The sequence below is a fragment of the Grus americana genome, chromosome 8, assembly GCF_028858705.1.
Source record: "Grus americana isolate bGruAme1 chromosome 8, bGruAme1.mat, whole genome shotgun sequence".
Classification (NCBI taxonomy): domain Eukaryota; kingdom Metazoa; phylum Chordata; class Aves; order Gruiformes; family Gruidae; genus Grus; species Grus americana.
Window position 1 is genome coordinate 15,791,264 of NC_072859.1, and position 27,536 is coordinate 15,818,799.

General features: G+C 36.8%; 1 protein-coding gene across 3 annotated transcripts in view; it reads left to right on the top strand.

Moving 5' to 3' along the window:
• DPYD (dihydropyrimidine dehydrogenase) overlaps window positions 1–27,536 on the top strand; it is a 360,787-nt gene that overhangs the window by 14,179 nt on the left and 319,072 nt on the right. For all 3 annotated transcript variants that reach the window (XM_054833661.1, XM_054833664.1, XM_054833663.1), the window contains exon 2: window positions 7,200–7,310. In XM_054833661.1, coding sequence (XP_054689636.1) covers window positions 7,200–7,310 — 111 coding nt within the window. The remainder of the gene's footprint in view (window positions 1–7,199; window positions 7,311–27,536) is intronic.

Sequence of the window (27,536 nt, forward strand, 5' to 3'; positions counted from 1 at the left end):
TTCACAGTAATACCTAGCATAAGTGCATTGCTGAGAGAGAGAAATCAAGCTCTTAATCTGAAAGTTAATGTATCAACAATATTAGGTAAAGCATGTTTAGGGTTGTGTGATTTTGCTACTGTGTTACACCGTAATGCATTAACTTTGCTTATATAACAAAAAGTGTGTGAGGTTAATATAGTCGTATTTGTAACTAAGACTTTCCTGACTTTTGTGGGACTGATTTAGAAAACTGCTCCTTTTGTTAAGAGAGAGTATTTACATACTGCAGGGAAATCTGAGGACCATGAAAAATCTGTAGGGGGACATCTGTTTTGGAACCCCCACTTTCTCAGTATCTAGTAATGGATGTGGGATTACACCTCTAGGATACTGGTATGCTCTGATATTATTACAGGATAAAGAATAGTCTTACTCTCACTAAATATTAGAGGCTGTGTAAGGAATGCAAGAAGCCAGAAAGGTGTGTGTTCTGATGTAGAAGCAATCTGTCTTACGGGGAAATCTATAGCTACGTGGAAAGGTAAAGACGAAGATGTAGTACTGAAGCGCTGTGCTAAAGGCAGTCAGCTGTCAGTACGCAGCTAGAATATGCTTACCACAAGGTCATCCATTGGCCTTTGAGTGTTTGCTCTTCTTTAAGACTCCAAGCTGGTGTGGTTCAGAGAAGAAATAAGTCTTGTGATTAAAAGTTGAGTTTCCCAGGTGTGTATTTCTCCCCCTCAGCTGCACCAGGATTCGGGGTCAGGCCCCAGTCCCTTGAGCCTGTCAGCCTCTCGGCCCCTAACTCACAGGGGGCTGCAGCACTGCTGCCCTTCTGGCACCAGTCCTAGTCGCAGGCTGGCTGTCTCTCCACAGAAGTGGAGCCCCATCTTCCAACTCTCTGGACCTTGAGGACTCTGGTTTGAAGATATCATGATAATGTAAATTGCTGGTTCTTGGGCATGGACACAGAGGGGCACCTGGAGACTTTAACCTTATTGAGAGAGAGGAGAGGGTTGTGGCTTGTCACGCTATGATATACTATAACATGAATGGGTTCATGGTCAGCTTGTGACTGTGCTCACACATGCAGCTGTTTTTCTCAGTGACAGAAAACTTATCTGGTAATATACAAAAATAATTCTTTGGAGGTTTCCCTTCTGAGTCCCATGCTGTCTGGGATCCTTTCTGGTTCTAGAATTCACTATTCCCCTGACATCTGTGGCCATTTCACGTTTCATCTGGCTTTCTCTGGCCTTCGTTGCCTCACAATTAAACCAGGCCTGAACTACTGTGAAAGCAGTCTTTTCCGCTTTTTGAAATTTTTGGATGAATTTGTAAGATGTATTATCAGCCAGGTTATATAAATTGTTTGTAAAGATACTCAGCAGTTCAGATCTTCAGGAAGGAAATAAATATCAATTTATGAGATATTCTATCATACATAAGCATGAGGGAGAAATTCACAACATTTTCCCATATTTTTTCAATAATGAAAAATGACAGAGCTAGCTTCTGGAAGACATGACACCATGAATACTTATTTTTCAAAATCTTGTTTATCTTTTAGGGCTACAAGCTCTCATAGGACTAGAACTTACTCCTGCTTATTTGGTAATGAAACTTCCCCTTGTACTACTGAGGGACTTTGCATGGTGTTTGAAGTGCTGCATCTGTTAATGCTTCATGCAGCTTTCTGAAAGGCAGATTAGGTGTGAGAACTAAAATGTGAACTAGGCAATTCAAATAAGATATTAATAGAAAGAGTTCATGCCTTAGTCATCTTTTTCTTAACTGACATTATTTTTAAACAATAGACATTCTGGGTCATCTAATCTCAGGAAAACAAAGACTTCTAGCTTGAATTCTTTGGTCTTTGACTGCCTAACACTAATAAAATTAGTTTCATGTTCAGATATACTAGAAAATATCAGGGGGAAAAACCCCAGGTACTTGTCTCTGTCAGTGAATTAACACTTGCATAGCTTTGAAATTAATTGTTTAGTATGCTCATTACTCTTAGAAAAAATAAATATGTACTCATTATGTTCACTTGGTGAACATATGCATCTTGCAATACATTTAATGTTACTTGCTGTGAGGGAGATTACAATTCTTCTTAAAGAAATTGGGTAGATTAATGGAATGAGGTGGGTTAAATTGCTCTCCACATGCATTCCCTAGCATGCCTAGCCTACTCCTGAATTTTAATTGGTATATGTAAGAGTTTAGCTGAGGATGCTCTGTGGAGCAACTGGAGTAAACCAGGATACAACCTGTGTATTGCAGGGGCTGGGCTAGGTGAATGTGCTGTATGCTAAACAAAGCAAAAAACCACATGGGACCACATTTTATGCCCATAATCGTAGTCTGCATGTGCACAGTTGTGTTTTCAGCAGCTTCATTGCGGCTATATGCTTATAGATCTGTGGTGAGCTTCAGCAGGTGTTTTGAGGCTGTTAATAAGAAACTTCCCCAACAAGCTAGAGAAAATGGACAGAATTCATGAAAAGAGCAACTTATTACTTTGTCTTTTTAAGAAGCCTTTACAGTTTTAATACCGCGACTTGTGACAGAGCCTGAAAAGGGTTTTTCTGATCCTTATTCTGGCTTTGAATTACTAGTAACAAAGTTGAGGACTGCTAAGGACTAAATACTCCTGATGCAACTCATTGCTTTCAGTAGTAGTTCTTCCAGAAGCAGAGTAATCTTAACTATTGAATTTTTACCAAATTTCCTGTTTCAAGTGAGAGATAAGGTCCACATAACCAGGACACGTTGCTAAGGCTGTTACTTTGGAGGGGTAAAATAAAAAAGACGAAACAAAACATGCTGAAGACTTCAAAGCTTAGTGCTTTAAAGAAAAGCTTTCCAAATTTGGAGTAATGTCATATATTTTACAAAGACAATGCTAGACTAGCAGGACTTTTTGACGACTGCCTGAAAGTTACTCTGCAGTCCCACCTATGATATAAATTGTACTTTTTTTCTTAACACCATCCCCTCTCTGCCCACCCCACACCTCTTCCCCTGGTTGGTGTTGGAGCGTTCCTAATAAACATAGTGCTTCCATAACTTTATATTTTCTTTTGCTGAATATGCATTTAATTAAAAATAAGATTTAATTGCAGTAGCTTCTTATGATTTCAGGTAAAAGGGTGGCTTTATGAGATGGGAATAAAATGTGTGTGACAATTAAATGAAATTTCTATACCAGAAATTTATGTTGGATCAACAGAGAGCATGCGCCAAACCCCTCTTGATTTACTCAAATGCTGTATCAGAAACAGGACTCCCAACTGCAGAAGGTGTCCTATTCTGAATGACTGCCTTGAAATCACTTATTTTGCAGTAATATTAATTCAAATTCTTGATAAATTACTCACTGTAATATAACATGCTGTTTTAAAACTTTTACAGCCTTTTCATTAATAGATGATAGTGAAGATTAGAGCTAGTATTTTTTGTGTAGACTTCTTAATCATAGCCTTTAAAGTAGAAGCTGAGCAATAAACATCTAATGAATAGCTTATGGCAAGTTTATTCTCAGAAGCTATGTTACTGTGTTGGCACAGATCAACATAACCATTTATCACTAAATTCTCAAAATTTAAAAACTGTAGCTGTCACTTATACATGCTAGTCATTCTTAATGTACATTACATATGAGTAGTTTATGGCATTTTAGGATACTTGCAACCTAAATAAATATACATTAGTCATAATGAATACATTCCCCTCTAAAAGAGAATGTATTAGGGAATTAAACCATTCTTTAATATTTTTTAGGTTATAATAATCTTTGCCTTTTAAAAAACATGAGAGAAATCATTGTCATGGGTTATTGTTAAAGGAGTTCCATAAGGTAGTAGTATTTGAGGGAGTCATCTGCACTATATATTGAGTTGTGTTCTGTAGAGACAGACCACTTGGCTTTCTTCCCAAAGTGAGGTCTTCAAATTAATCTGTGGAAATAATGAAAGAAAGTATAATACTTTGGTGGTGCCCATAATCATCAGTGTTGTGCAAAGTTGCAAGCTTAACTCTACTGTGCATGTTGTGTGGCTATGCCACAAGTGTGTACTCAACATGGGCTGAATTTACTTCTGTGTACTTATAGCCCTATTTCTTTCTCCATCAATATAGTACTTAGATTTCTACAAAAAAATAGCAGTGTTATAATCTGATTTGCAGCCATTAATGATAATGGTTTTATACCTACTTTATTTTTAATGAAATAAATGTGCCTATTTACGTAAAACATTAAATATATAATTCACAGGTTCCCCATTAATATACAAATAGCATCTTAATGTGAAATCCAAAGTTCATAGTACTCTGAAAAGCAATGTATTATGTACCCACATCCTCCATTGGGGAGCATGAGTCTTGCCCTTTCAACATCTGGAGAGATCAAACAGCAGCTCATGTGACAAGAATGAGAATTTATGTAGCAGAATGAGCATGGGACCGGGACAAGCGAGATCACAGATGCCCAAATAATTCTCCTCACCAATGAGGTCTCCCTCTGGTCAGATGGCCAGTGTGTTTGAGAAATTGGAGGTCTCAGGATTCTTTTCTTGCATGTCCATGGTGGTTTATTTTTGTTTAGCTGGCTGCATACGTTAAGTGTCAGTTGCAACATTCCCTCTAGAACTTTCTTCTCAGTAATTTTCCACTTACTGGCTGACCTACCTGAATTTATTTGTTAAATTTACTAAATGTCTGACTAGCCATAAGCTGCAAAAAACCAACCAGGGAACTGAAATGAAAAGGAAGAAAACACCCTCACTAATTTTCCTTTCTGACAGTTTAACAGACCCAAAAGCATTTACATTACTTTCCCATTTAGGCAGTTAAGCTCTGAGTGGTTCTTAAACACCAGGGGCCTCTAGCTAGAGCAGCCACCTTGGTCAGCAATCCAAGATTTAGGCAGATAGTACATTATTTAGGTAGTGGGAATTTTTTATATTGTATATGTGATTTAGTATGTTCTGTGCCAGTTTTATTTCAGATTTAATTCTGGGACATGCTGCACTACATAGTCCTCTTGGATTTATGCAACTGTTGCGCTTGGAGCCATGCTCCTGCTGCAGAATTCCAACAGGAGCAAACATATGGGGATTCTTCCGTCCTTGGCTTGCCCCACCATTTGTTCCACATTTTAAACCAACTGGTGCTGTACCCAGTGGAGTACATCTGTTACAGTTTATTACTAGAAATTTGCAATTCATTTCAGTTTGCTAAAATAATTATAATATTCATGGCCAAGAGTACTGCATTAAGCGATTACAAAAGAGAGCAGGCAAAATTTTGCTAAAGTGTATGTGTGATTCAGGACCTACTGCCTGGTTTGGGTGATTTGGGCACTCAACAGCCTATCACCAGTGAGTCAGATGTGCTCTGACAGTTGAGTTTGATCATCTTGAGAAATTAAAGTAGCAACTGAGATGCTGTAAGTGACATCCCTTATGTGAATGTCCCTGCTCTGTTTTAATTAAGAATGAAATAAATTAGCATAAACCACCACTGAATGCATTTGGTTGCCACATCTTGCCTGAGGTACTCAGCTGAGGAACACCCAGAAATGGAGCAGAATCTTTACTGCTGGAATTGCAGAGGCACATCTGATTACACCCTCAAACTCTTCCTGAAAGTCAACAGCATGTAGGCTGCTGAATAGTCTATACCTTTTTGAATGTTGTAACCCACTTTTTTGTCTCTCTGTGCTTCAGGCAAGCTGGGAGTTACTGTATTGGGCTATGTTGTTATTTGCAGGTAGAATTTTCAAGTAGGCGAGATTTCTGTTTTGGGGGAAAAATGGATTACTGATCAGTCCAGAGTAAGCATTAAATAGTTGATTAGAAAGTGACCCTTTTGCATTTTTTTTAAAAAAAAGTCCCATTAACATCAACACAATAAAATCTTAATACAACAGATTACTTTTTCATCATTGTCATCTGCTCAAGCAGACTTTTAAAGTAAGGAAGCATCCTGATATAATATTCATAACCCCATCATACTCATCATGTTGATTGTCCATTTCTCTAAGTCAATCTTACACATCTTTGACATGTAGTAACAGAATAAGCACACCCTATTCACCACGGTGGAGTATAGTGCTAAATCAAGTGTTTTTTAAAGGAAAACTTACAAATCCAGCTCCAGGAGTTACAACCAACACTATGCCTGTTTTGGTTCTCCATCATAGATCTGAGTCTGGATCTGTCACACGCTGTTTACACTCACCCCTTAAATTAAATGAGGTCAGTTTTGCTATGGAAATCTGTCATTTGCCTGATTTGAAAAAGAGCTTGGGTTCCAAAAAGCTGATTTAATTTTTTCAGTTACACGAGTATAATGAAAGACATTATAAATTTCATTCTACCTGTGTCGTCAGACCACCACTGTCACTTAAAAGTACAGCTATATTTGCAACTTTTGTTTGTGTCATTGCAGATAAAAGCATTGTAAGAGAAATCATAGAATCATAGAATGGTTTGGGTTGGAAAGGACCTTGAAGATCATCTAGTTCCAACCCCCTTGCTGTGGGCAGGGACACCCTCCACTAGACCACGTTGCCCAAAGCCTCATCCAACCTGGCCTTGAACACTTCCAGGGATGGGGCATCCACAGCCTCTCTGGGCAACCTGTGCCAGTGCCTCACCACTCTCACAGTGAAGAATTTCTTTCTAACATCTCATCTAAATCGACCCTCCTTCAGCTTAAGCCCGTTACCCCTTGTCCTGTCAAATGAAGTTAACTCATCAGCTCACCTGGTATAGAAGCAGGTTCCTGTGAAAGGGAAGGTTGGAATTTATACTGAAATGATGAAACATCCAGAAATAACCCAGATCCTTTAAAATATTTTGGTTCTTTTGCTTTACAAGTGTTACTTGGAGTGATATAATGAAGCAGAATTATGTGTTTCTTTATGGTGTACATAGCAAATATCTGGGAATGGAAACCATTATCATGGCCACTAAATATAATTCTGTTTTCTAGTAGTCCTAGAAATGTCTTTAAATACTCAAAATCTAAATGGTTTAGACAATACAAATCTAAACAAACTCGTATGAAGTTGGGCTATAATATTGAGTAATTTTGTTTTGGTTTTGCATAGCACTGTAAATAAGTGTGTGAGGTGTGATTTAAGCAGCTTTGAACTTTGTAAAAATTTTATCTATATTTTAATATTTTCTGTTCTCTTTCTACAGAACATTCTGACTTTAAATCCTCGAAAACAGATGCACGCAACTCTTCATTCAACTGCAGCAAAGAAACAAGTCAAGAAGCAATGGAAAAGGAATTCTGACAAAAGCTGTCCAGTAAGTGCATGTTTATTATTGCATCTGGAACAGGCAATAAAACATCGAGGCTGAAATCTGTTGTGTGAGAAATTCAAATTTGAGTTTCCTGTGTTGTTCAGTAGCCAAATTTGGGTCCTAGTTCTGTTCCTGTAGATGCAAAGTTACTTTGTGATCAGCTATTTACTTTTCAGAGCTGAGTACATGCCATACCTTTTTTCTTTTTGGTGATTTAGTAAGCCTTTGATGCAACATTTTCCCCTTTTGTTGTGGTGTCCGATCCATCTCAAGTATCAAGTGGTGTAACAGCTGGCTCGCCACCTCCCGAGCCTCGCAGAGCCACTGGCTCTCCCTGGGTAGCCGGCATCAGCTGCCTCTTCTGTACCCTGCAGGGCTGCTGCATGCTTGCTCCTCTTCTTTCTGTTTTCCAAGAGTAACACTGGGTAGAGCAGCACTTTATTATCCTTTCTGAGCCTTTTAAAGGTAATTTTATTTCAGTACAGAAATAGGGGAACCCATCATATGTACCTATTTTATGTACATATGTGTTTATATATGGAGCTACCTATATATGTACTATATATACATGACCATACAAATATACATTATATAGAAATACATAGAGCATAGATTAAAACATGGCTCTGGGTTTTACATTTTGTGCATTGTATTTGTCAGGAAATAAGTGGTTTTATCATAAATGCTTTTTCATTATAAACTGTATTCTTCAGTATTTCTACCATTAGATATCATCATTTTCTCTCTAGGTATTTAGATTCCTAGTCTCAGTGTGATATTTGACTAATCCTATCAGACTTCGTTGTCTCTTTGATCTCTTATCTGATTAGAAGGTTTGTAGTGTTTTCACTGTCTTCCTACAGATTCTCTTAGATAATCCTCTAAACTCAGAAGTCTTTTAGGTAGAGTACTACTTCTTCATCTGCAAACTATTTCCCTTATGGGTACAATGTTATGGTGTCTTTCCATAGTGTTATCAAAACATCTCCCACTAAGTAGGAAAATTCAGGTTTGATAGTTGAGATACCAGTTTATTATTTAAAAAAAAAAACCTCCAACAAAACACAAACCAAAACACCCACAAAGTTCCTCAGTTTCTCAAAATTATGAAATCCAGTATGACCAACAAATAGGAGGAGCAACCCAGGGTATCCTTAGCATTTCAACCATACTTTATATAGTTTCCTGTTTTATAGCATGATTACAAGAATCTCTCTCTTACTATAGCTAATATTCCTATTTTCTTGTTGGCTTAGATAATGTTTGTGAACAGGGATGATTATTTTGGGATGTCTGATGCAGTTATTGCCCACAACTGTGTCTGTCGCACAGCTAGTTGAGCTGCTCAGCAAGCAGCTGCTGGACAGCTACAGTTCACATTGTTACATTTTCAGGCGACCTGTAATCAATACTGGGCTGTAAACTCCTCTGTTTTCAGAAACTGTTAGGAACTATAGCATACACATATAGATCTTCCTAATGGGTGTGTTAACACACATTTTCTAAAGCTTCTAGGCTTTATGATCCCTCTTGGTTACCTCTGAGCTTTCCCCCATATCAGCCTTGTTTGACTTTTGTATTCAGTTTATTCATAAAATGTTTAATATTTGGTGGTTTTGCTGTTAATTGTGAAAGTGCTTAGCTTTCTAGAAATTATCTCTTTTCCTATGTTCCTACTCTTAGCTGTGCTTGCATACCTCATGGTTTCTCAAATGTTCTTAGATCCCCAAGGCCTGAACTTCTTGGGCTGTGCAAACAGCATTGATTTTGGGTTCATTGCTAGCTTACGTGCCTTGGCTGGATTTTCATTTGAAAGAAATTCTGAATGTTGTCAAATATCACAGGATGATGTTTTGGCACAGGTTTACGATCCAATAAACAACTTGGTTTCATTGTTCTGCATTACTGTATGGAGATTATTATGGAGTGCAGTTATTGGAACCCTAGACTGACAGAGATTTGCTCATGTGTTACAACTTACAGGGTTAAAGGTTAGAGATAAGCAAATATGTACATGTATACACCTTCATCACAGATAGTTCTTATACCGTATATTATGAATTATTTGGTAGAAATGTCACATTATTTAGTTTGCAAGTCATGATAAGAAATGTAAAATGCTTGAAGAAACTGTAAGGGGGGGTCGTCCTTATTTTTAGGCGAGTAATGGTCCTAGTTTTTAGAACTACCAAACTTTTCTTTACCCAGAAATATGTAGCTTGCTTTTACTCTGCAAGATTTACCACACAACTTACTATTCTGTCATAAAATGTCCTATTAAAAAAACCCATAAATCAAACTTAAACATTTGTCTGGTAGCCCATTACATAAAAGGCTTTAGAAAAAAGAGACTTTTTACATTATCCAGATCATTGTTGTTGAGTGGTTTTAATAAACAAAATAAAATGATAGAATCCTTTCCTAGCCTTCTTAGAATAAGAAAGCTAATGTAGGAAAGGATACATTGAGCACAATTTTCTGTTATAGTCTAAAAGCCATTGACAGTAATGTTTAAGGCCTTCTAATGAACAGGTCAAGCTCTATTTGAAGTCCATAGGAAGTATACTTGTTTGCATTTCCTTAAAATCTGAATTTGGCTTTTAGCTTTGGATTCTTTTAAAGCTGTACTGATGCTGCCTTTGCTGAATTACTGTTGGAGGGAAGGTGGGAATATGAAAATACAAAACTAATTAAATTAACAGCCCTCAAAACTCCGAACAAAAGCTGCATCTGCTGAGGCATGCACGCAGTGACTTTGTAATGTCTAATACACTTCCAGATGGCAGACTTACATATTTCCTCAGGATAATTACACAAGTGAAATTTTAACTCCTAGCCTGCTCTGAGACACTTTGGGTTGCCTGTTAAATGAGTTCTGAAGTGGAAACTGAGCATCAATATCTTTCCTCAACATTGGAAAAGCATTCTCCTCAGAGAGAGAAAGGCTCAATTAAGCTTTCGATGAGTGCTGTTGTTTATTTACTGTGTTAGCAACCAAATTTTGCTGTAAAAATGATTTACAGTTGTAGGTGCACTATCAGTCAGCTTTCCTTCAGAAATTTTAACTCAGAGATTTAGATCCGGGTAGGCAAACTCTTTATTGCTGAGTCACCCTTGGTAACAGTGCTAAACCTAAGCATTAACGCTCTGGTTTCTTCTGAGTCATGCTGAAAGGTGGTGTAAACAGATGCAACTAGTCTGGGGGAACAGAATTTCCCCATTTCTGTTGGTCAGAAGAAATTAAAAGTAGAAGAGTTTTGAGATGGCTATGCTAATAGTAAACCTTGGAGAAGGAAGCAAAATTTAGATCACATTAGGTCATCAATTTACAGATAAAACTAAAGCAAAGCAATGAACTGTGGATGCTGTGAGGACTTGCTTTGATTTCAGTGTTTTCCTAGGTAGTTCAGGATTGTTTAGACAACTGATTTATGTTTTTATTTATGGTTTCCAACTCCCTGTAATTCCATTTCTGTGTGTATTTTCTGCTTGCTGACATTTAAATTGGGAACTAGATGAGCACACATTGTGTGTGTGTTTGCATTACACCCAGCACACTGAATTCTTGCTTTATGAATGGGGTTTCTAAGCATTATAGGACAAGTTCTGCTTTTACCTTTTACACATGCAAGTTTGTTGTTTTAATGAAATTCACCTCCACAATTTTTATAAATTCACTTGTCACTGGATAATTCAGTGGGATTTTGTAGTCCAGCCTTTTTTTGTAATGAAACCTTGGAGGTACCTACTAAGGATAGGTGAGAAGATGTTATAAACCCACCTATGTATTCAGACTTTCTTCAGTTTCTGCATTTAGAAATAATAGTAATAATTGGTCCAGATGGAAGAGTTGGAAGTATTTCAATGAGACAAGAAAAGTGAAAAGGAAATGGGGTTTAAATTGGTTTGTAGTTAATTGCCATAGTCTGTAACAGTATTGATTTTTCTGGCAGTAGTAGCATTGTTCTTGGTCCTTAAGTTTGCCAAGCATGGTCAGCATTGTGCAACAAGACCCTCTCTTACTTGAACAAAATCGTTTTTAAGCTCAGCTATTTTTTGCACGGGCATCACTTTTGGGCAAGAGTCTTTAACTGTTCTATAGTTCTTTCCAGTCATTAGAGAGAACCAAATTCTTCACCTCTTCTGTGCAACATTAAGATGCAACTACCAGATTGCTCTGTGCTAATGGTGGAGAGCAAGATCTGAAATTCATTGCAAGATGTAACAGATCACATTGCTCTTTAGATTCAGAGGACAAGGTTGCTCCCTTAAAACAGCAGCAATAAGAACTTGCTAAAACTTCAAACCTCTTTTTACTTTGATAGTATTTCTGTGGCTGTTACTGCTACATATGAGCATCTGTAAAAAGGAATTCTTATTTTTAAAAAAGAGTTTGTAAGGACCTCTTAGTGTACAAATGTCCAAGCTTGCACAGAAAAACCTGTATGTAAGATGATTCTTTCTCAGCTACAATCAGTTTGTTACTCTAAGTATTGCCTTCCAGTGAGATGGAAAAATGCTGCATCATTTTTGTGCCTAATCATGTATCACAGTTACAAGGTAATCAAGTTAAAAGTTCACAAGTGATGAAATAGTGCAAACTGCAAACAAGTAGATATGAAACCCAGTTCACCCAAGGCCTGAAACCAGGAACCTTAATGAACAAATGCTTTTTCAGTGAATAATTTGGCCATTTCTAGGCATGTATTGATGAAAGATTATATATTTATAAATAAAAAATAATCCCAAATATTGTAAAATAGAGAACACTCATTAAAGGAAATCAACTCAATTATCTTTATAATCTAAACGTATAGTTTACCTTTGCAAATATTTATTTTTGTCTTCATTGCATATGAATATGCAAGTTTAGCTCTTTTCTGAATGAATATACAATGGCAGATGTCTCTCTAATCGCTGCTCTATTCAAACATTAATTGGTAGAACATATGTAGAATTCTACTAGTCTGAATAGGTATAGGATAGCAGCAGTCTTTTTAATCACATCACTATTCAACCACTAATTGGTGTGATGATTAAGGGACATTAGAGGGAGCACTTTGACATCTGATTCTTTGAACTGATGTCTGCTCAGGCTGCACTGTATTCATCATGGCCAGACTGATTTCCTAAATAAAACGCTCGGATTCCCAAATGTGGAAAATATTGCATTAGGATCTATTGAGGTGATTAGGGAATTTGAGAATGATTCTTTTATTTAACTAGTGATTGACTGTATATGCACAAACTATTCATATGAATAATACATGGGTTACTGAGTATCAGAAAGAGCTGAGAAGTAACATCAAGAGATTTTCTCTTTTCTCATAGTGTCAATAATTAAATATTAATACACATTTTAAAATGTACCAGTTTAATCATTTAGCAGTCAAATTCCTACTCATGCATTTTTTAGATTAACTAATTACTCTGCATTTTCTCATATCGATACCATAAGCTGGCATTTATAACCATTTTACTGGAATAAAGTGGTTTACATGTTTATATATATGATATCACTTGCTCTAAGAAATGCATATTATAATCCTTGATTTTTCTCTGTTATTTTAGTTTCAATGTCTTAAGGTATTTTCATTAGAAAATCTCAATAGCTCCTAACTAGCCTGACTGCTACAAAGTAATGCTTTTATGCACACTTTCTGTGTATCAAATTGTAAATACTAGCTGATGGCAAGTTATGCCAAATCCTTTTTTAGTCCTCTGTAAAAGGTTTCTTCTTACATTGTGGCTCTCCTGGAATGCTGTGGAAAACCACCTCCGAACTCTTAACTTCCTCTGTTCAGAGTTCTTCAGGTTTGGTGTTCTTCAGATTTGATGTTAGATGATTCCCCTTCTTATAGACCAGCACTCACCAAAGATTTTGATTTCCAGGTGTATTTCTGATCTTAACTGTTTCAAAACCGAAGTGTCTCAGAGTTGCAAATTGTTTGGTTTTGCACATACATATATGACAATGAAAAATGCTTTTCTGCTGCAAATGCTGAATTCTAGGTAAGTCTGATCAACTCATTCCCATTCATTAAGGCTGAGCAGATCAGAGTAGAGATAGGACGAGAAATAATCTTCACTGTTAACTTTCATCTTCTGCTTAGCCACATATTCTTTTAGATGTGGATTTTTGTATGTGCACTTTCCTTTGGTTATTGGATGGAGATAAAGGTGCCTTCTTGTGTCGGTGTATTGGAAAACAGAATAAATAACAAGAAGAGTAGCTTTTTTTTTTCAGCCCCTCTACTCCCATTTTTTCTTTCTTTTGTAAAGCATTGCATATACTGAAATCTATACTGCTCTTTCACTCTTTCCTCTCCTAGACTTTCTTCTTGTATAGCGAAAGCCCCATTTCTGTTCTGTTTAGAAATCTGTAAAATTAAAAATGGTCACGAGCTTTAGGTTGAGAAATTATAATTGCTTCAACATTGTTTCTTGGAGAAACCTGTGCCATTGTTATTAGCCTGTTAGTAATTACTAACTTCAAATCTATTTATATTATCTAAGTCCTGGAAGACATCTGCTCGATAGAAGTAAAAGTAACTGAGACCAATTTTAGTGTGAAGGAAGTAGTATCGCTTGCTGAATGCTCTATTTTAGGCAGGGCTGGTAGCACTGTCCAATATTAAGTTGCACTGAAGTGTTCATTACAAGACCCTGCTTGTACTTTGTCTACAACTTTGCCATATATTTGGACAAAAATTTTCTGTGCACCAGTCCATCAATTCTTTTATTAAAAAATCAGTCATATGCATATCAAAAAGTCACTTGATTTAAGTATGAATGAACAGATCTGGCAGAAAAGCTTGTTTTTGATCTTTTAACTGATCCTGATAGCATTATATTTAAAAAACCCACTAACATCCTCATGCTTTGAAGCAAGGATGGGTAACAGGCGTTGAAAAAGTGTGTTGGTACAACCGAACTGTGCAGAAGCTTTCAAAACCTTATCTTGACCAGTTTCTGTTGCATTTTTATCACAATGTACAGTCCTCAGGTGGAGAGCGGTTGATTGCCTCATCCCTCACTGCTCCTTTGCTTACAGTAGTGTCCTGCTTCCAGGAACTCTTAAATTTTTGGTGGTGCATCTCAGGAATGATTTGAGACGTTCATGGCAATTTCTTTATAAAAAACCTGATACGTTGTTTCAATGTAGGATTGAAAATAAACATAGTATCCCATCCAGTATTGATATCAGAAGTAATGTTTTGGGGATTCTTCAGTCTGCAAAGATGCCGGGTGCTCCTTGGTACAAGAACCTTCCCTTATAGCATGTGTACTTCATATTGAGGAAATGGGAACTGGGGGGTGGTCCAGTCCCTGGAGCTGTGGTGTTGCTATGTCGAAGCATATTCCCTCTTAGTCTTTCTGGCTGTGTGCCTGTGCCAGCAGTTCCAGCTGTCTTCAGAAAGCTACATATACATGTTTTCTGCAGTCATTTCTTCCATCTCCAATCAGTCCTGTTTCTTCAGCAAGTATCTGGAACAATCACTCAGCAGAACTTTCTGTTCCCCTCTAACACTGAGAACAGGACAACAACCTACTGTTGCTTATTTGCCAGCTGAAGTGGAAGAGGATTTCTTCTATAGAGCTAAAGATCCTAGCACATGCATTCCATTTGAAAATTATCAAGTTGTAATTCATGGCTTTTTGTATTTTCCTTTAAAAAAAAAAGTTGAAGATTTTTTGCTCATGTACAATGTGAGGGGACCATTATTAACATTGCTAAATCAAGTAAACAGATTAAGAAGCATCCAAATGACTGCCAGTATAGCTGCCTTAAAAGATATGCACTAGTCAGGAAAGACAAACATAAAGGTAAAACATTTTAAGTTAATAATGCAACAGATGGTAAAAAGCAAGGGTTGAACCAAACTTTTATGCCTCAAAATCACTTTAGGAAAGGGCAGTAAACTCATTTCTTGTGTGCTGAGAATATGCTATAGAGTCTCCACATAGCAGGTTTAAATTTGGCTATGACTGTAAATGGAAATAAATCTAATCATAGAATCGTAAAAATGTAAGTTTGAGAGGGATAGTGAGAGAATTTCTGGATTGGGACAGAATGAAATATAACTAGGCATTTCTTGACAGATATTTGTATAACCCACTTCTGAAGGCATATGATGTTCTCCAACTCATTCTTGTTAGTGTTATATCAATGCAACAGTAAGTTTTTCCTAAAATATACTATATTTCATTAGTTGAAGATCAAATTGTCATCTTGTTCTTCTCTTCCTACTTGCAGAACAATTGATGATTGTTCCCTTTTGGTGTAAAATCTGTTACATTAAGAGATTCCTGTTAGATATCCTTCCAGTTCTCTATTTGCCTTCAACCCTTCTTTACTGGTCATGTTTTCTGAAACTGTTATTTTGTTGCTTTTCTTTGGATTTTCATTTTCTACATCTTTCTCTAATCGTGATGATGAAACATTACACCATTTTTCAACTGGCACCTAGCTAGCACCGAGTAGAATGAAATAATTTTTTTGCCTTACTAAACTATTCCACAATGTGCCATTCCTTCTGCAAGAGCATTGGATTGTCTTGTATTCAATTTATGGCCTAAATTCTGACCTTTCAGTTTGGCTTGATCTTAAATTGTTATCTTGCCTTTTAAAACATTTAATATTTTCCTCTTCCCTGCTTCCCTTATTCCACCAAACATAATGTCAGTAGAAACCATTAGTACATTCTTCTTTTCCAGCTATCCAAGTCATTGGGGTCCTGGGTGAACCATGAAGCATCTTGATTCAGGTCCTTTTTTAGTGATAGAAAACAAGCTAGGAGCTGTTTTTCAGTAAGTTTTGTGCTTACTGGGTATTTGGTTTATCCAGACTACATTTTTAACTGGCTTATGAAAATGTGATGTGGAATACTTGTAAAGAAAAGTTTGCTCGAGATTTGTCACATCTACCACTTATTCATGAGACCATCCTCTTAAGGACAAAAAATAAGATTGATTTAACTTTGTTTTTTACATGCCCATGTTGGCTTTTTTAATATCACGTTATCATTTTTAATAAATGTACTCAGTTTTCTGTGCTGGGGGCTAAAATTGCTGTTTTCACTCTTTTTTGTGAAGGGAAACATGTTTGCCTCTTCTGGGCTTTTGGAACCCCAAGCCCTCAGAGTCTTTCGGTGCGATTGATAGGGGTCCATGGATTGCTTAAGTTAGTTCCTTGATGACTCAGTGATATATGAACTGCATCTGTCTGATTAAAAAAAAAAATAAAATCCCAAACCTCTTTTTTCAATACTCAAGCCTGCAATGCCATGTTCTTGCTAAAAACAATACTTTTAGTAATAGTTATTGCTATACCATGCCATCTTCTTAAAGAGAGCAGGGAAGGCTATGAATAATTCGGTTCATTCTGCATCATTTGTTATTTGCTCTCCTTTCCTGTACATAACCTGTACGTCTCTTTATTTTCTTCTTACTTCTCATGTATATAGAACCTTTTTATTATTTTTTTCTTTCTTGCTAATTGAAATTTGCTTGGTGCCTTAGCTTTCTGATTTTATTCCTACAGCTTGTGCTGTTCACTTATACTTAGAAATTTATATACTTAGGTATGTGTCATGGTTTCCTTGCTTTTATGATTTTGATTTCCAGGCCATGGGGGAGACATGGTATGAATATAAAAGTCTGTTAAGTGCTTTTTTCTTTTTTTTTTTCCCTCTTTGCTCAGGAATAGTTTTCCTTTGTGCGTTTCTGTCAGGGTTTGCCCTCTCTTCTGTTTTCCTCTACTGATCAGTGTATCTTTCTGGAGACATACCAACCTGATCCCTGATTCTATTGAAACTATATTTTCTGAAGTTCACCATCCTTATTCTGTTACCCTCACAACTTTCTATACTTGAAATTGATTGCAATGTTATTAGACAGGTAATTCGTTGTAAGACACTTTGACTTTCTATATACAGCCTGGAAAACTATAGATTCTAATAATGGTAGGGTGCAGGTATTCTTTGATGTAATAACTGACAAACTTTGTTAGTAACAGTCATTAAATCAGAAACACAAACATAAAATTTTAAATAGTATCAACTCTTACTAATTCAGATATCAAACTGAATGGACTTTAGCCTTAAATTTAGCAAATGGGGACGTCATAGAATAGATAATCACAGGATATATTGTTCATCAAGCTTTATTTTTGAGTTAATATAAATTCTATAGAAGAATTGCCAAAATGTATTTTGTTATAAGATAAACTCGGAAGTTAAGAAAACTATTTAGATCTCTGAACTGAACTAAACAGCTCAAAGACATGAATTTTGAGGAGATTATTATTAATTTAAATATACAACAGTTATTTGGAATTTGCATCCTGGCTTTTAAAGAAGAATTTCATAAACTCTGAACTGGAAAACAACTTCAAAAAGAACATGAAGTGTATGAGGATACACTCATAAGGGATTGAAAAAAATGGGATTGATGGGCAAAGCAGGAAGTACAGAGGGAAAAGTGAGAACTTTCAAAAGTCAAGTTGAGTCACACCTGGTGAGAGAAATTAAAACAAATAGTAAAAGGTTATTCAGCTATATAAAACAAATAGTAAAAGGCTCTTAAGCTATCAAAATTAAAAGAAATAAAAGAACAAGGAAAGCCAGTGTGAAGATAAGATTAAACACCCTAAGTATTGTCTAAAATCTTTGTAAGTCATTGTCCTAGTTTCAGGAAAATGGGAGTAAAACAAGAGGGGGCTAATGGACAGACAAGTGCAGAAATGGAGATTACCCCAGACAGGCTAGAAGGAAAACTTGGACAGTTTCATCTCTGAAGTCAAAGGGACAGAAGAATGTCCATAACAGTATCACAGAAAAATTGACGTGTGAAATTACGGGCCTAAGAGTAAAGCAAGCTGGATGTTCTGGTACTTGATTAAAGAATAGCCGATGTAGTTTCTGTATGTTAAAAGATGTAGAATTGACGGGCAACTGTAACTCTGTTAGTCTTGTATCAGCAGCATGCAAAACTTTGAAAATGAATTTTGAAACAAATATTTATTAAACACATTAAGGTAAATATAAGTTGAAATAAGACATATTGGATTTTATTGTTAGGGATAGATCATGACACACTGACAAGGTTGGGGGTTTTTTTTTGCCAATTAATAATGAAGTATGATCTGCTTAGAATAGTAACATGGATAAGGGACTGGCTAGAAAGGAAATGAGAGTGAGTAGTGCTTAAAAAAGAGCTGGGCTTTGAGCAAAGCTTGTTGAAGGATCAGTCTTCAGATTCATACCATTTCATATTTTCATTAATGAGCTTGACATAAATATTAGGAGCATGTTACAAGTAAGTCGACAGGCACTGTCAATACAGAAGGAACTAGAACATCATAAAGAACTGTGTGACACTGAAGTTTAGAATAAAAAAAAAGATAAGAATAAATTTAATAGTGCAATTAGGAGGCTGTACAGCCAAGGGCTTAGGATGAGAATGACTAGGAGTTTAATGGTTGGAATTAAGAGAGAAGATGATTTAGAAATACCAGCTGATCAGAGGGTGGTGGTCCCATCAACTGGATGAGAAAATCTGAATGTGAACTGAATGTGAAAGCAAGAGAGTAACTCTGATCATCCTAGTTGTCACTTCCAGGCTCCTATATACTTTAATGTTTTGGACCATAGGTATCTGTCATAGCATGCTCAGTTATTTGATAGACTTTCTGTGCTGATTGCTACCTGTTAAAAGCGGATATTCATAGTATGGAGAATAAATTGCTTTTAAATCACTTCAGATACCATAGTGATGAGTGTCATTGAAATGTTCATGGGGAAAAATAGTTCTGCTTTCAAGTAAGCTTTTGAATAGTGTGCAGTAAATAAGGCTACACACTAAGCACAAATGTTGAAAGGCTATTGATTAGGTGAGCACTCTGTTTTCTGAGTCAGGCAGCACTTCTGTGTAAAATAGCATATGATCATATCATTAAAACTGGTGTTTTGCTGCATATGTGTGAAGGGGCCAAATCAAGTTTTAAACAGCAAACCTTTTTTAGGGAATTTTGAATTTTAAGTGCCTGACTTTGCAATTCCTGTGTGTGTTCTATGGTAGCCTGTATCATCCATGGGTTCTGCTGTGTTCTCCAACCAGTTCTACATACACTTACTTTGGCCTTTAATTTCTACAAATGTTCCTGTGGGAGTGAGGTTAATAAACTGGGATTATGTACCTGAATATTATTTTCCATCCTTGGTTTAGCTATGAGAGTCATTTGTGGTTTCTCTTTACTACATAACAATTTGTAGCTGACAGATGTAGACTGATGCTGTTAAATATCTTCTTAAGGTATGTGCTCTGATGCATGTTCTTTTCACTTTTCACTGATACTCTACTATGCAGACATCAAATTGCTTTCAGGCTGATTTAGCTATATAAAAAAATTCCCAGGTAATAACACTGATTTTTGATGGCCTTTAGACAGATACATGTTAACATTTTCTCCATTGTGTGGTCCTTAGCTAAATTATGTAGCTATCTTTTGCTTTAGCATTTCTATTTCTTGACTGCTCTTCCAGGACTCCTATATCCTTAAAGTTTTAGTCCCTTGGATAAGCATTATTTCCATCCCAAAATTAAAAAGGCTTTTCTTTCTCAGACATTGCCATTGGCTGTTGGAAGGAGTCTTTCATTGCTGTGGAATAAAAAAGGACTGTCAGCAAAACTGGTGTAGTATCTGTCCTCTTGAAACTCAGTTTAGCTAATGCTGAATCATCAATACTTTTTAAAGTATGGACTTAATGAGCAATTGTTTCTAACTTTTGAAGATTGAGCCCAGTGAACTTTTGTTTTAAAAGAAAAGAGGGGTTTGGGGGGAAGCTTTGCTTTCAGTTCTGTCACATCTGAAGTCATTAGAAATAATAGATATTGAAAATCTTTTAAGATTGGATCTGTAAGCTTTAGGAACAAACTTCACTTTGTTAATAATCCCACTGCAGTTTTGACAATGCATGGACCATTTTTCCTATCCTATACAATCTGGAGGCTACCTACTATCTTTTCTTTGGTGTAAAGGTTTCAGAAGCAGCTTTGCAAGAGTGGAAGAAGTCAATGGATCTCAGCCAGTAATGCATACTGGGTGAGTTGGGTGAATTTAACACAAACTTCAATTGCATAAGAAACATTATTTACATTCTGTTTTTCAAAGATTGTAACAGTGGTAGTATTAGTGAACAATAATATAAATTGTGTGTGTTTTACAGAGGACATGAGAGATAAGGGGGCACTGCGCATCAGAGTATGTGGGCATTTCTTGTGCTGGAACAGTAGCCCTGTTGTTGGTTCTTTCTCTGGAGCTTTTCTTTCTCATTTATATTTTCCTCTGGATATATTTGCTAGTGAACAGACAAACAATGTGAGAAGGATCTTGCATATATTTGTAGCAATAAGTCTGAAAAGCTCTGTTGCCACCAGGGCTCTAGAAAAGCTGTGGAGAAGTACAGGGTGTTGCTAGGCAACACCACATGGCCACAGATAGTATTTTTCTTTTAATTTATTTATTCTTCAGTTTGAGTGTGTCCTGCTTGGAGCCATTTGGGTAATAGTTAAGCAAGCACATAGAAATCAGAGCTGCAGGAATGGAATAAAGGAATGCAATATAAAAAAATGAGAAAGGAAAAGCCATGACACATAATGAAACAGACCAAGAGACATGAAATAATTAGTAAAGACTAGGGGGAAAAAAGTAAACAAGCGTGGGGAAATAGAACAGGAGAGGAAAAAACCCAAGTAATGAAGCAAAAAAAAAAAAAAAAGGAAAGATAGGGCACCATTGAAGAAAAATAAAAAATTGCAAGCTCAAACAGCGTATACACAAGGGAAACAGGAAACTGCTGCATAAGAATAAGAATTAAAAATCAGAGATAAAAATGGCTTTGAGAAGAAAAAGAAATTTGGTAATCATGTTAAAAGAATAATGATTTCTGTTTCCTTTTGCTTTTCAGCCACCCTGCTCTTTCCTATTGCTCTGGTTGCACATATGCAATAGTAGTAGTGACGCTCAGGCGCTGGGGACTGATTAATAAGTCCAATATGTTTTCCAGAGAGGAAAAATAATTTAAAGTAAGAGTTTCAGTGTTATTTAGAAAATATTCAGTGTGTATGTTTGAAAATAGCATTTTCAAAACTAGGTTATTGCATTTTATTGTAAAATATGGATTATTGTACTAAGGGTACTAGGTTAATCTCTAGTAGCAGGGAGGGAGCGGGTTGTTCATATTCTCCAAGTTAAACACATTAAGCAGGGGCAGGTCTGTCCTGTGCAGTGTTCTGGGAACTAAAAGCCCTTCGCTTGCAATGGTTGGAGCCACTTCTAGACTTGGGAGTAGCATAGCCATGTGAGGAAAATGCTGTGACAGAGCCAGCTGTACTGAAACCCAATTCATTATCTCAGGAACTGTGCTACCTAGCCCAAATCTCTTCAGGAGCACTGCTTGTGGGACCTGAACTGGACTCCTCCAAAGAGTGCTAAGCCTAACTCATACGAAGGAGACCTGCATCACACTTCTCTTCTGGTGAATCTTGGCTCCATATGTCCCTGTTTGATTGGGAAGGTGCTTGCCTAGTGCTTTGGGACATGCTTGTATTGCTCACCTCAGCTTGAACACAGCAATTTTTAAGAGATTGACAGGAAGGGAAATACAGCAGTCTGAGCTGTCTGAAGGCAGGCCAGAAGGTTTTGGGAGAAGAAAGCTCTTCAGGTTGAGACATGAAAGTTTCCAAAGGAGTAAAAACCTTGCAAAGAGGAGAGTAAATACCAAACAGAACTGGAAGAGTGCATAGTTCCATACTGAGGTATTGGGTTATTAGATGCGCTTCTCTCTAAGGTGGTAAATGGAACTGAGACTTGAGGCTATATATTTATCCTGGATGCTGTTTTTGAGCTGTGTGTGAGTTACAGCAGTGTTCTCATAATGCTCTTTCCAATGTTTATTGTGAAAAGAGCTTTTGAATGCCCTTCTGACAAATGTAGCTAGACATAAACCCTGTTCATTTCTGTGTATAGGAAAGTTCTTGTTCATGTAATTTCTTACAGAAAAGAAACGGATACCGTTTATTCCCATAAATTTGTATTGGGAGATTCTCAAGCTTATTAAAGATGTGTGGTATCTTATTCAAAGAAATTTACCCTTATTTGAGCAGTTTTCCCTCAGTTTTGATTATGTCTGTGTGTCTGTAACTAGATGATGCAACAGATAGTGGTAACTTCATAGGATCTTCAACCATTGTAATAGCCCCATACCTCTGATTTTTCTGAATATTTTTCAAGAGGGAAAAAAATATTTTACAGCAACAGTGTTTGTACTGTCCTACTTTGTTGTCCCCCCACTGCTGCAAGACTTGACTTTCCACCTCCTTAGCAAAGAGCGTAAGCTTTTGTTTTGGCCAACTTGGCTTGATGCGTGATATTTAAAGATATGTAATTGTGTTGACTGTTAAACAGTTTTGGCTCCCAGTGAACTAATTTAGTGGTTCTTTTGCATTCTTATACGTGCTTTCCAGTTTCACGTTTTGGTTTTTTTGTGTACTTCCATTTGTTTCTTCTGACTTTGTATATATTACACAGTCTGATGTCACTGTCTTACTGTATGTGGACCCTATAGTGTTACAATAAGGTTTATATACCAGTTAGTGATGAGCATAGTAAAGAATGCATATAAATATAGTAGTGTTTTTGCTATTTGTTTTTCTTTATGGCATTTTATTAAAAAAAAAGACAGCAAATTTTCATCTGACTTAGCTATTTTAGATGGCAGTTAATATAAAATGTATTTAAAGACTTGGCTTTCCTGAACATCTCAGTACAAGGACATGTCTTTTGAATCTCAAAGAAAGTGGAATTAGAGGAGAAATTGTAGCCTCGTTTTTTTCAGAGTTATGTGAATTGTCAACTCACTTATATGTCTACTTGTGACATGTCCTGCTATCATCTACAGTTACTTCAGAGTCAACATGTAGTTTCAAATATAAGAGCTGAGGTAATGTTTTGTTGGTGTTTGCATATGGCACGCACCAGTTTATGAATGGGCTTCAGATTATTTAAAGTCAAATCATTCTTCAGTTTTTCACGAGGAACGATAGTGATGGAAAATCTGATACAAAGTGTCAGCATGTAACACAACTGCACCAGGATCTTAATACAAGAGTTGTGCTCTACTGGCTGCAGCCTTTTCCCTAATTCTTATTCCTTTGACTCAGGTAGATGGTTCTCAAGCAAACTTAATATTTCCAGTTATTCCTCTGGGGAAATCTAGTCTCAATTTCATATTTGGCTTTGCCTGTGGTAAGTACCCTCAACTGTCACATGAGGAAATTTGTTTCATTGCTACCTAAGTCATCTTTTATGCTGTGATACTGATTTTCAGATAACACAATAATCCAGAATAGAAGTGCATATACACTTTTCTTAGTAATTCACCAAGTCAGAGGATGGATCTTAATAGTATTTTTCATTGAATTTTTTCAGTTTTTTGCAAAGAAAATTTGGAGGAAGGATGCTCCTTTATGAGGATTTGGCCAGTGACTATAGTGACGTATAACCACATATGGTTATGCCAAGAAATATCATCAGTCACAGGCAGTGGCATATTTTTTCATGCAGAGTTGTCACTTTTCTTCTACTAAGCTAAGCAGAGGATGGGATTTTTCTTACCCCTTCTGCAGGACAGAAATTTTGGGATGCTTAGAGCCCAGAAGTCATAGATCCTACAATGTTGTCTGTACATGAGTCTAGTCCCTTGGTACTGTCACCAGTTCCTTGGCTCTTGGCCTTGTATTTAGCATCAGGCTCTTTCCAGGGGACTTAGACTATTTTATATAAGTCTTTTAGATGTTGGAGAGAATTTGGAGTACACAATTTAGTAAGTAGTACATGGAAAGTGGTTTAGCTGGTGCAAGTCTTTCTATAACTGTCAATAGAAAGACATGATCTGTAAGATTAGGGGAGAAGGACCTTGGTAGGACCTTGCTGTTCTGGTTTAACCCCAGCCGGCAACTAAGTACCACAGAGCCTCTCGCTCCTCTCACGCAGTGGGATGGGAGAAAGAATCGGAATGGTAAAAGTGAGAAAACTCATGAGTTGAGATAAAGACAGTTTAATAGGTAAAGCAAAATCCATGCACAGAAGCAAAGCGAAACAAAGAATTCATTCACTACTTCCCAGAAGCAGGCAGATGTTCAGCCATCTCCAGACAAGACAAATGCCATCACTCCAAATGTCCCCCCCTTCCCTCTTCTTCCTCCAGCTTTATATGCTGAGCATGACATCATATGGTATAGAATATCCCTGTGGTCAGTTGGGGTCAGCGGTCCCGCCTGTGTCCCTTCCCCACTCCTTGTGCACCCCCAGGTACTTGCTGGTGGGGTGGTATGAGAAGCAGGAAAGGCCTTGGCTCTGTGCAAGCACAGCTCAGCAGTAACGAAAACATCCCGGTGTTATCAACACTGCTTTCAGCACAAATCCAAAACCTAGCCCCATACCAGCTACTGTGAGGAAAATTAACTCTATCCCAGCCAAAACCAGCACACTTGCCTAGTCAGTCTCATAGTTATTTGGGAAAGAAGCTTATGCAAAATCATGAGAAATAGCTTAGGCAGATTAGCTTCTGCAGAATTGGTTGGGAAAATTGTGTCCTGCTGTGGTGTTTGGTTTTTGTTTTTTTTTTTTAAATATATTGAGGCAGCCACGGGGAGCTGTAGTGCATGGTGAACACAGAACCACGAAAGAAAATGTTTTGTTGTGGCACTTCTGAAAAATACTGTTGTTGGAGAATAAAATGTGCCTTGTAAGAGATGAGAGGTGGCATCTTTGGCTGAGAAAGCAAGCCTGCTACGTGTAATTTGCTTTCATTTCTCTAAGCAGGGCTGGACTGCATTGTTTCAGGATGGTGTTTAAGCATTTTATTGTAACTTTAATTTTTGAAAACCTCTTATATTTAATAATTCTTTAGCTATGCATGAAAAATAAAAAGGATCCTGTAAGTTGGTACTTTCAAATATGTGGGGTTAATTCCTTAAATTCTTGGTCATTCAGCTTCTAAAAAAGCAGAGGATTTTGGGTATGTGTTTTTTCTTATGCTCTTTGTTGAAGGTCAAGAACATAATCTGTTCCTTAGGAGTACAATTCTACCTGCATTTTAAAGATTCTTCCTTTTTTCCTGGTTATGAGCTCTGTAAATGTTAATTCTCAATATGAATCTGGTCTTTACCTACATATTCTCATTTTATTTAATCTCGATGAGTCAGGGGAATATTTACCTAAGCAGAGTAAAGACTTCCAAGGGAAAAGCAAGCTAGGTTGAGGTATGGGAAAGTACTGGGAGGGGAGGCAGTACAGCATTTTGGATATTTTTTTTTTTCTTACTAATCTTTACTTAGTTATGTTTTCACTGTCAAGTGAAAATAGTATATTTAGAAATTCTGTGTAGAGCTTATGTCTCTTTACTTAGACTTCATGCCCTTAAAGAATTAAATTGTAAATTTATGCTATGAGTACTGGAGAATCAGAGGATTCAACCATCAAGAATGGGTCCCACACAGGATCTTAAACTTTTCTGTGAAGGCTCTCGTGTAGTGCTCAGGCTCTCCAATAGGAAAAAGGCAAGACTACAGCTGCATTAAAAAAAGAAATAGTATCTAGATGAAGCTTGCCATATTCTAAGAGATGATGTGTATTGTTCCCTGCTACAGAGCCCTATCCCAAACAGGGAAGCAATCTTAAAAGTGTCCCTTCAAATGCAGAGGGACCAGTAGCTTGTTGCCAAGTCCTCCCATTCATCTACTGATCAAATTTAACATTTGTTCTAGGAAGAGAAGGAAAAAAGTGGGAGAGGCAAAGGTTTTTCTTCTTGTTCTCAAAGTTTCCTCTGTCTTTTAAAGCTGAGTCACAAGGGGAGGAACATTATAAAATGTCCTGTCTAGTGGCATCACCTGCATTCTCTGCTTCTTTATTATTTCCAGCTGTGCCTCTGCTGTCTTGCATATCTTTTGTAGCTTTTTATTCTTTTCTTTTGTGTTCTTTGGTCTACTATTCTTTGCGTTGCATGCTTGGTCCTTTCAGAATGTGTTTTCTCATCTTCCCGGTATCACTACTATCTGATGTGTTATCCATTGCCAAAACACGTGGTGTCTGCATCTGCTCTGACAACAGCAGGTTGAATGCAAGCAAGATACCATACCCTTATGTGAACGTGAAGGCTGTTATAAATTTGCCACTTGAAATTTGTGCGTGAAAGAGCATGAAAAGGAAGTTAGCAGAATGCCATCTCAGATTGAAAGATCTTTCACAGTCCCAGTAAAATTGCAAACTAAAGTGTTATGTATGTTTAACAAGTAATTAACTTTTATATAATTACCTGTCTTTAAGGATTAAGTGCACGGTATTTTAAAATGGGAAAACTTTAAAAAATCCAAAATTGTCTGCTTCCGCTTCAGTATTCCCAGTTATATTGACAGTATTTCTGGTAATTAATAACAAAAAACATACTTACAGTTTCAGAAAATCTCATGCATCAAAGTTTCCTGGTATCAGTCCTATCTTAGCAATATATTCCTGTTTGTGGAGAAAATGTGATACTTGTGTTTGAGTTTGCATATGCATTATTTTTAGTGCCTTAAAAACAATATTCTTCTTAAAATCCTGAGAAAAATGAACATGGTTATGCTAATTAGGCATTGATTGAAGCCACCCACAAATCTATTCAATATTTCTTCTATTGATTTTTATATGATTACTAACACTTAGAGCTGGTTTTCTGTTGGAAGTCTGCTATTTTTGATGTATTAATATCTATATTTTTCAAAGAGTCTGTGCAGCCAATGTGGCTGTATCACATAATGAAAAAATTGATATAACAAATGTTCATGTATTATGAATGACATGCTGTCAAATGTTATGTAAATACCTGAGGGCTCAATATACTTTCTGCGGGTATTAGGAATATGTACATATTTAAAAAAAATACCTATTTTTTCTTTGTGAACAGCTGGTCAGGTATCAGTTTTAAGCTGTTTTTTGCCCTGTTTGGAATAAGAACCCTTTGAGAATGAGTCACAGGAAATAGGAAGGAGGAATTTAGTAGGTCACTATTGTGTAGATCCGAACATCTTACAGTTAGGATCAAACAATCCTTTTACTTGTTTAGTTTTTAAGAATGCTCTTAGAGAAAACCCTTTGGCAAATGCCATCGGTTTTGTTTGGTTGAT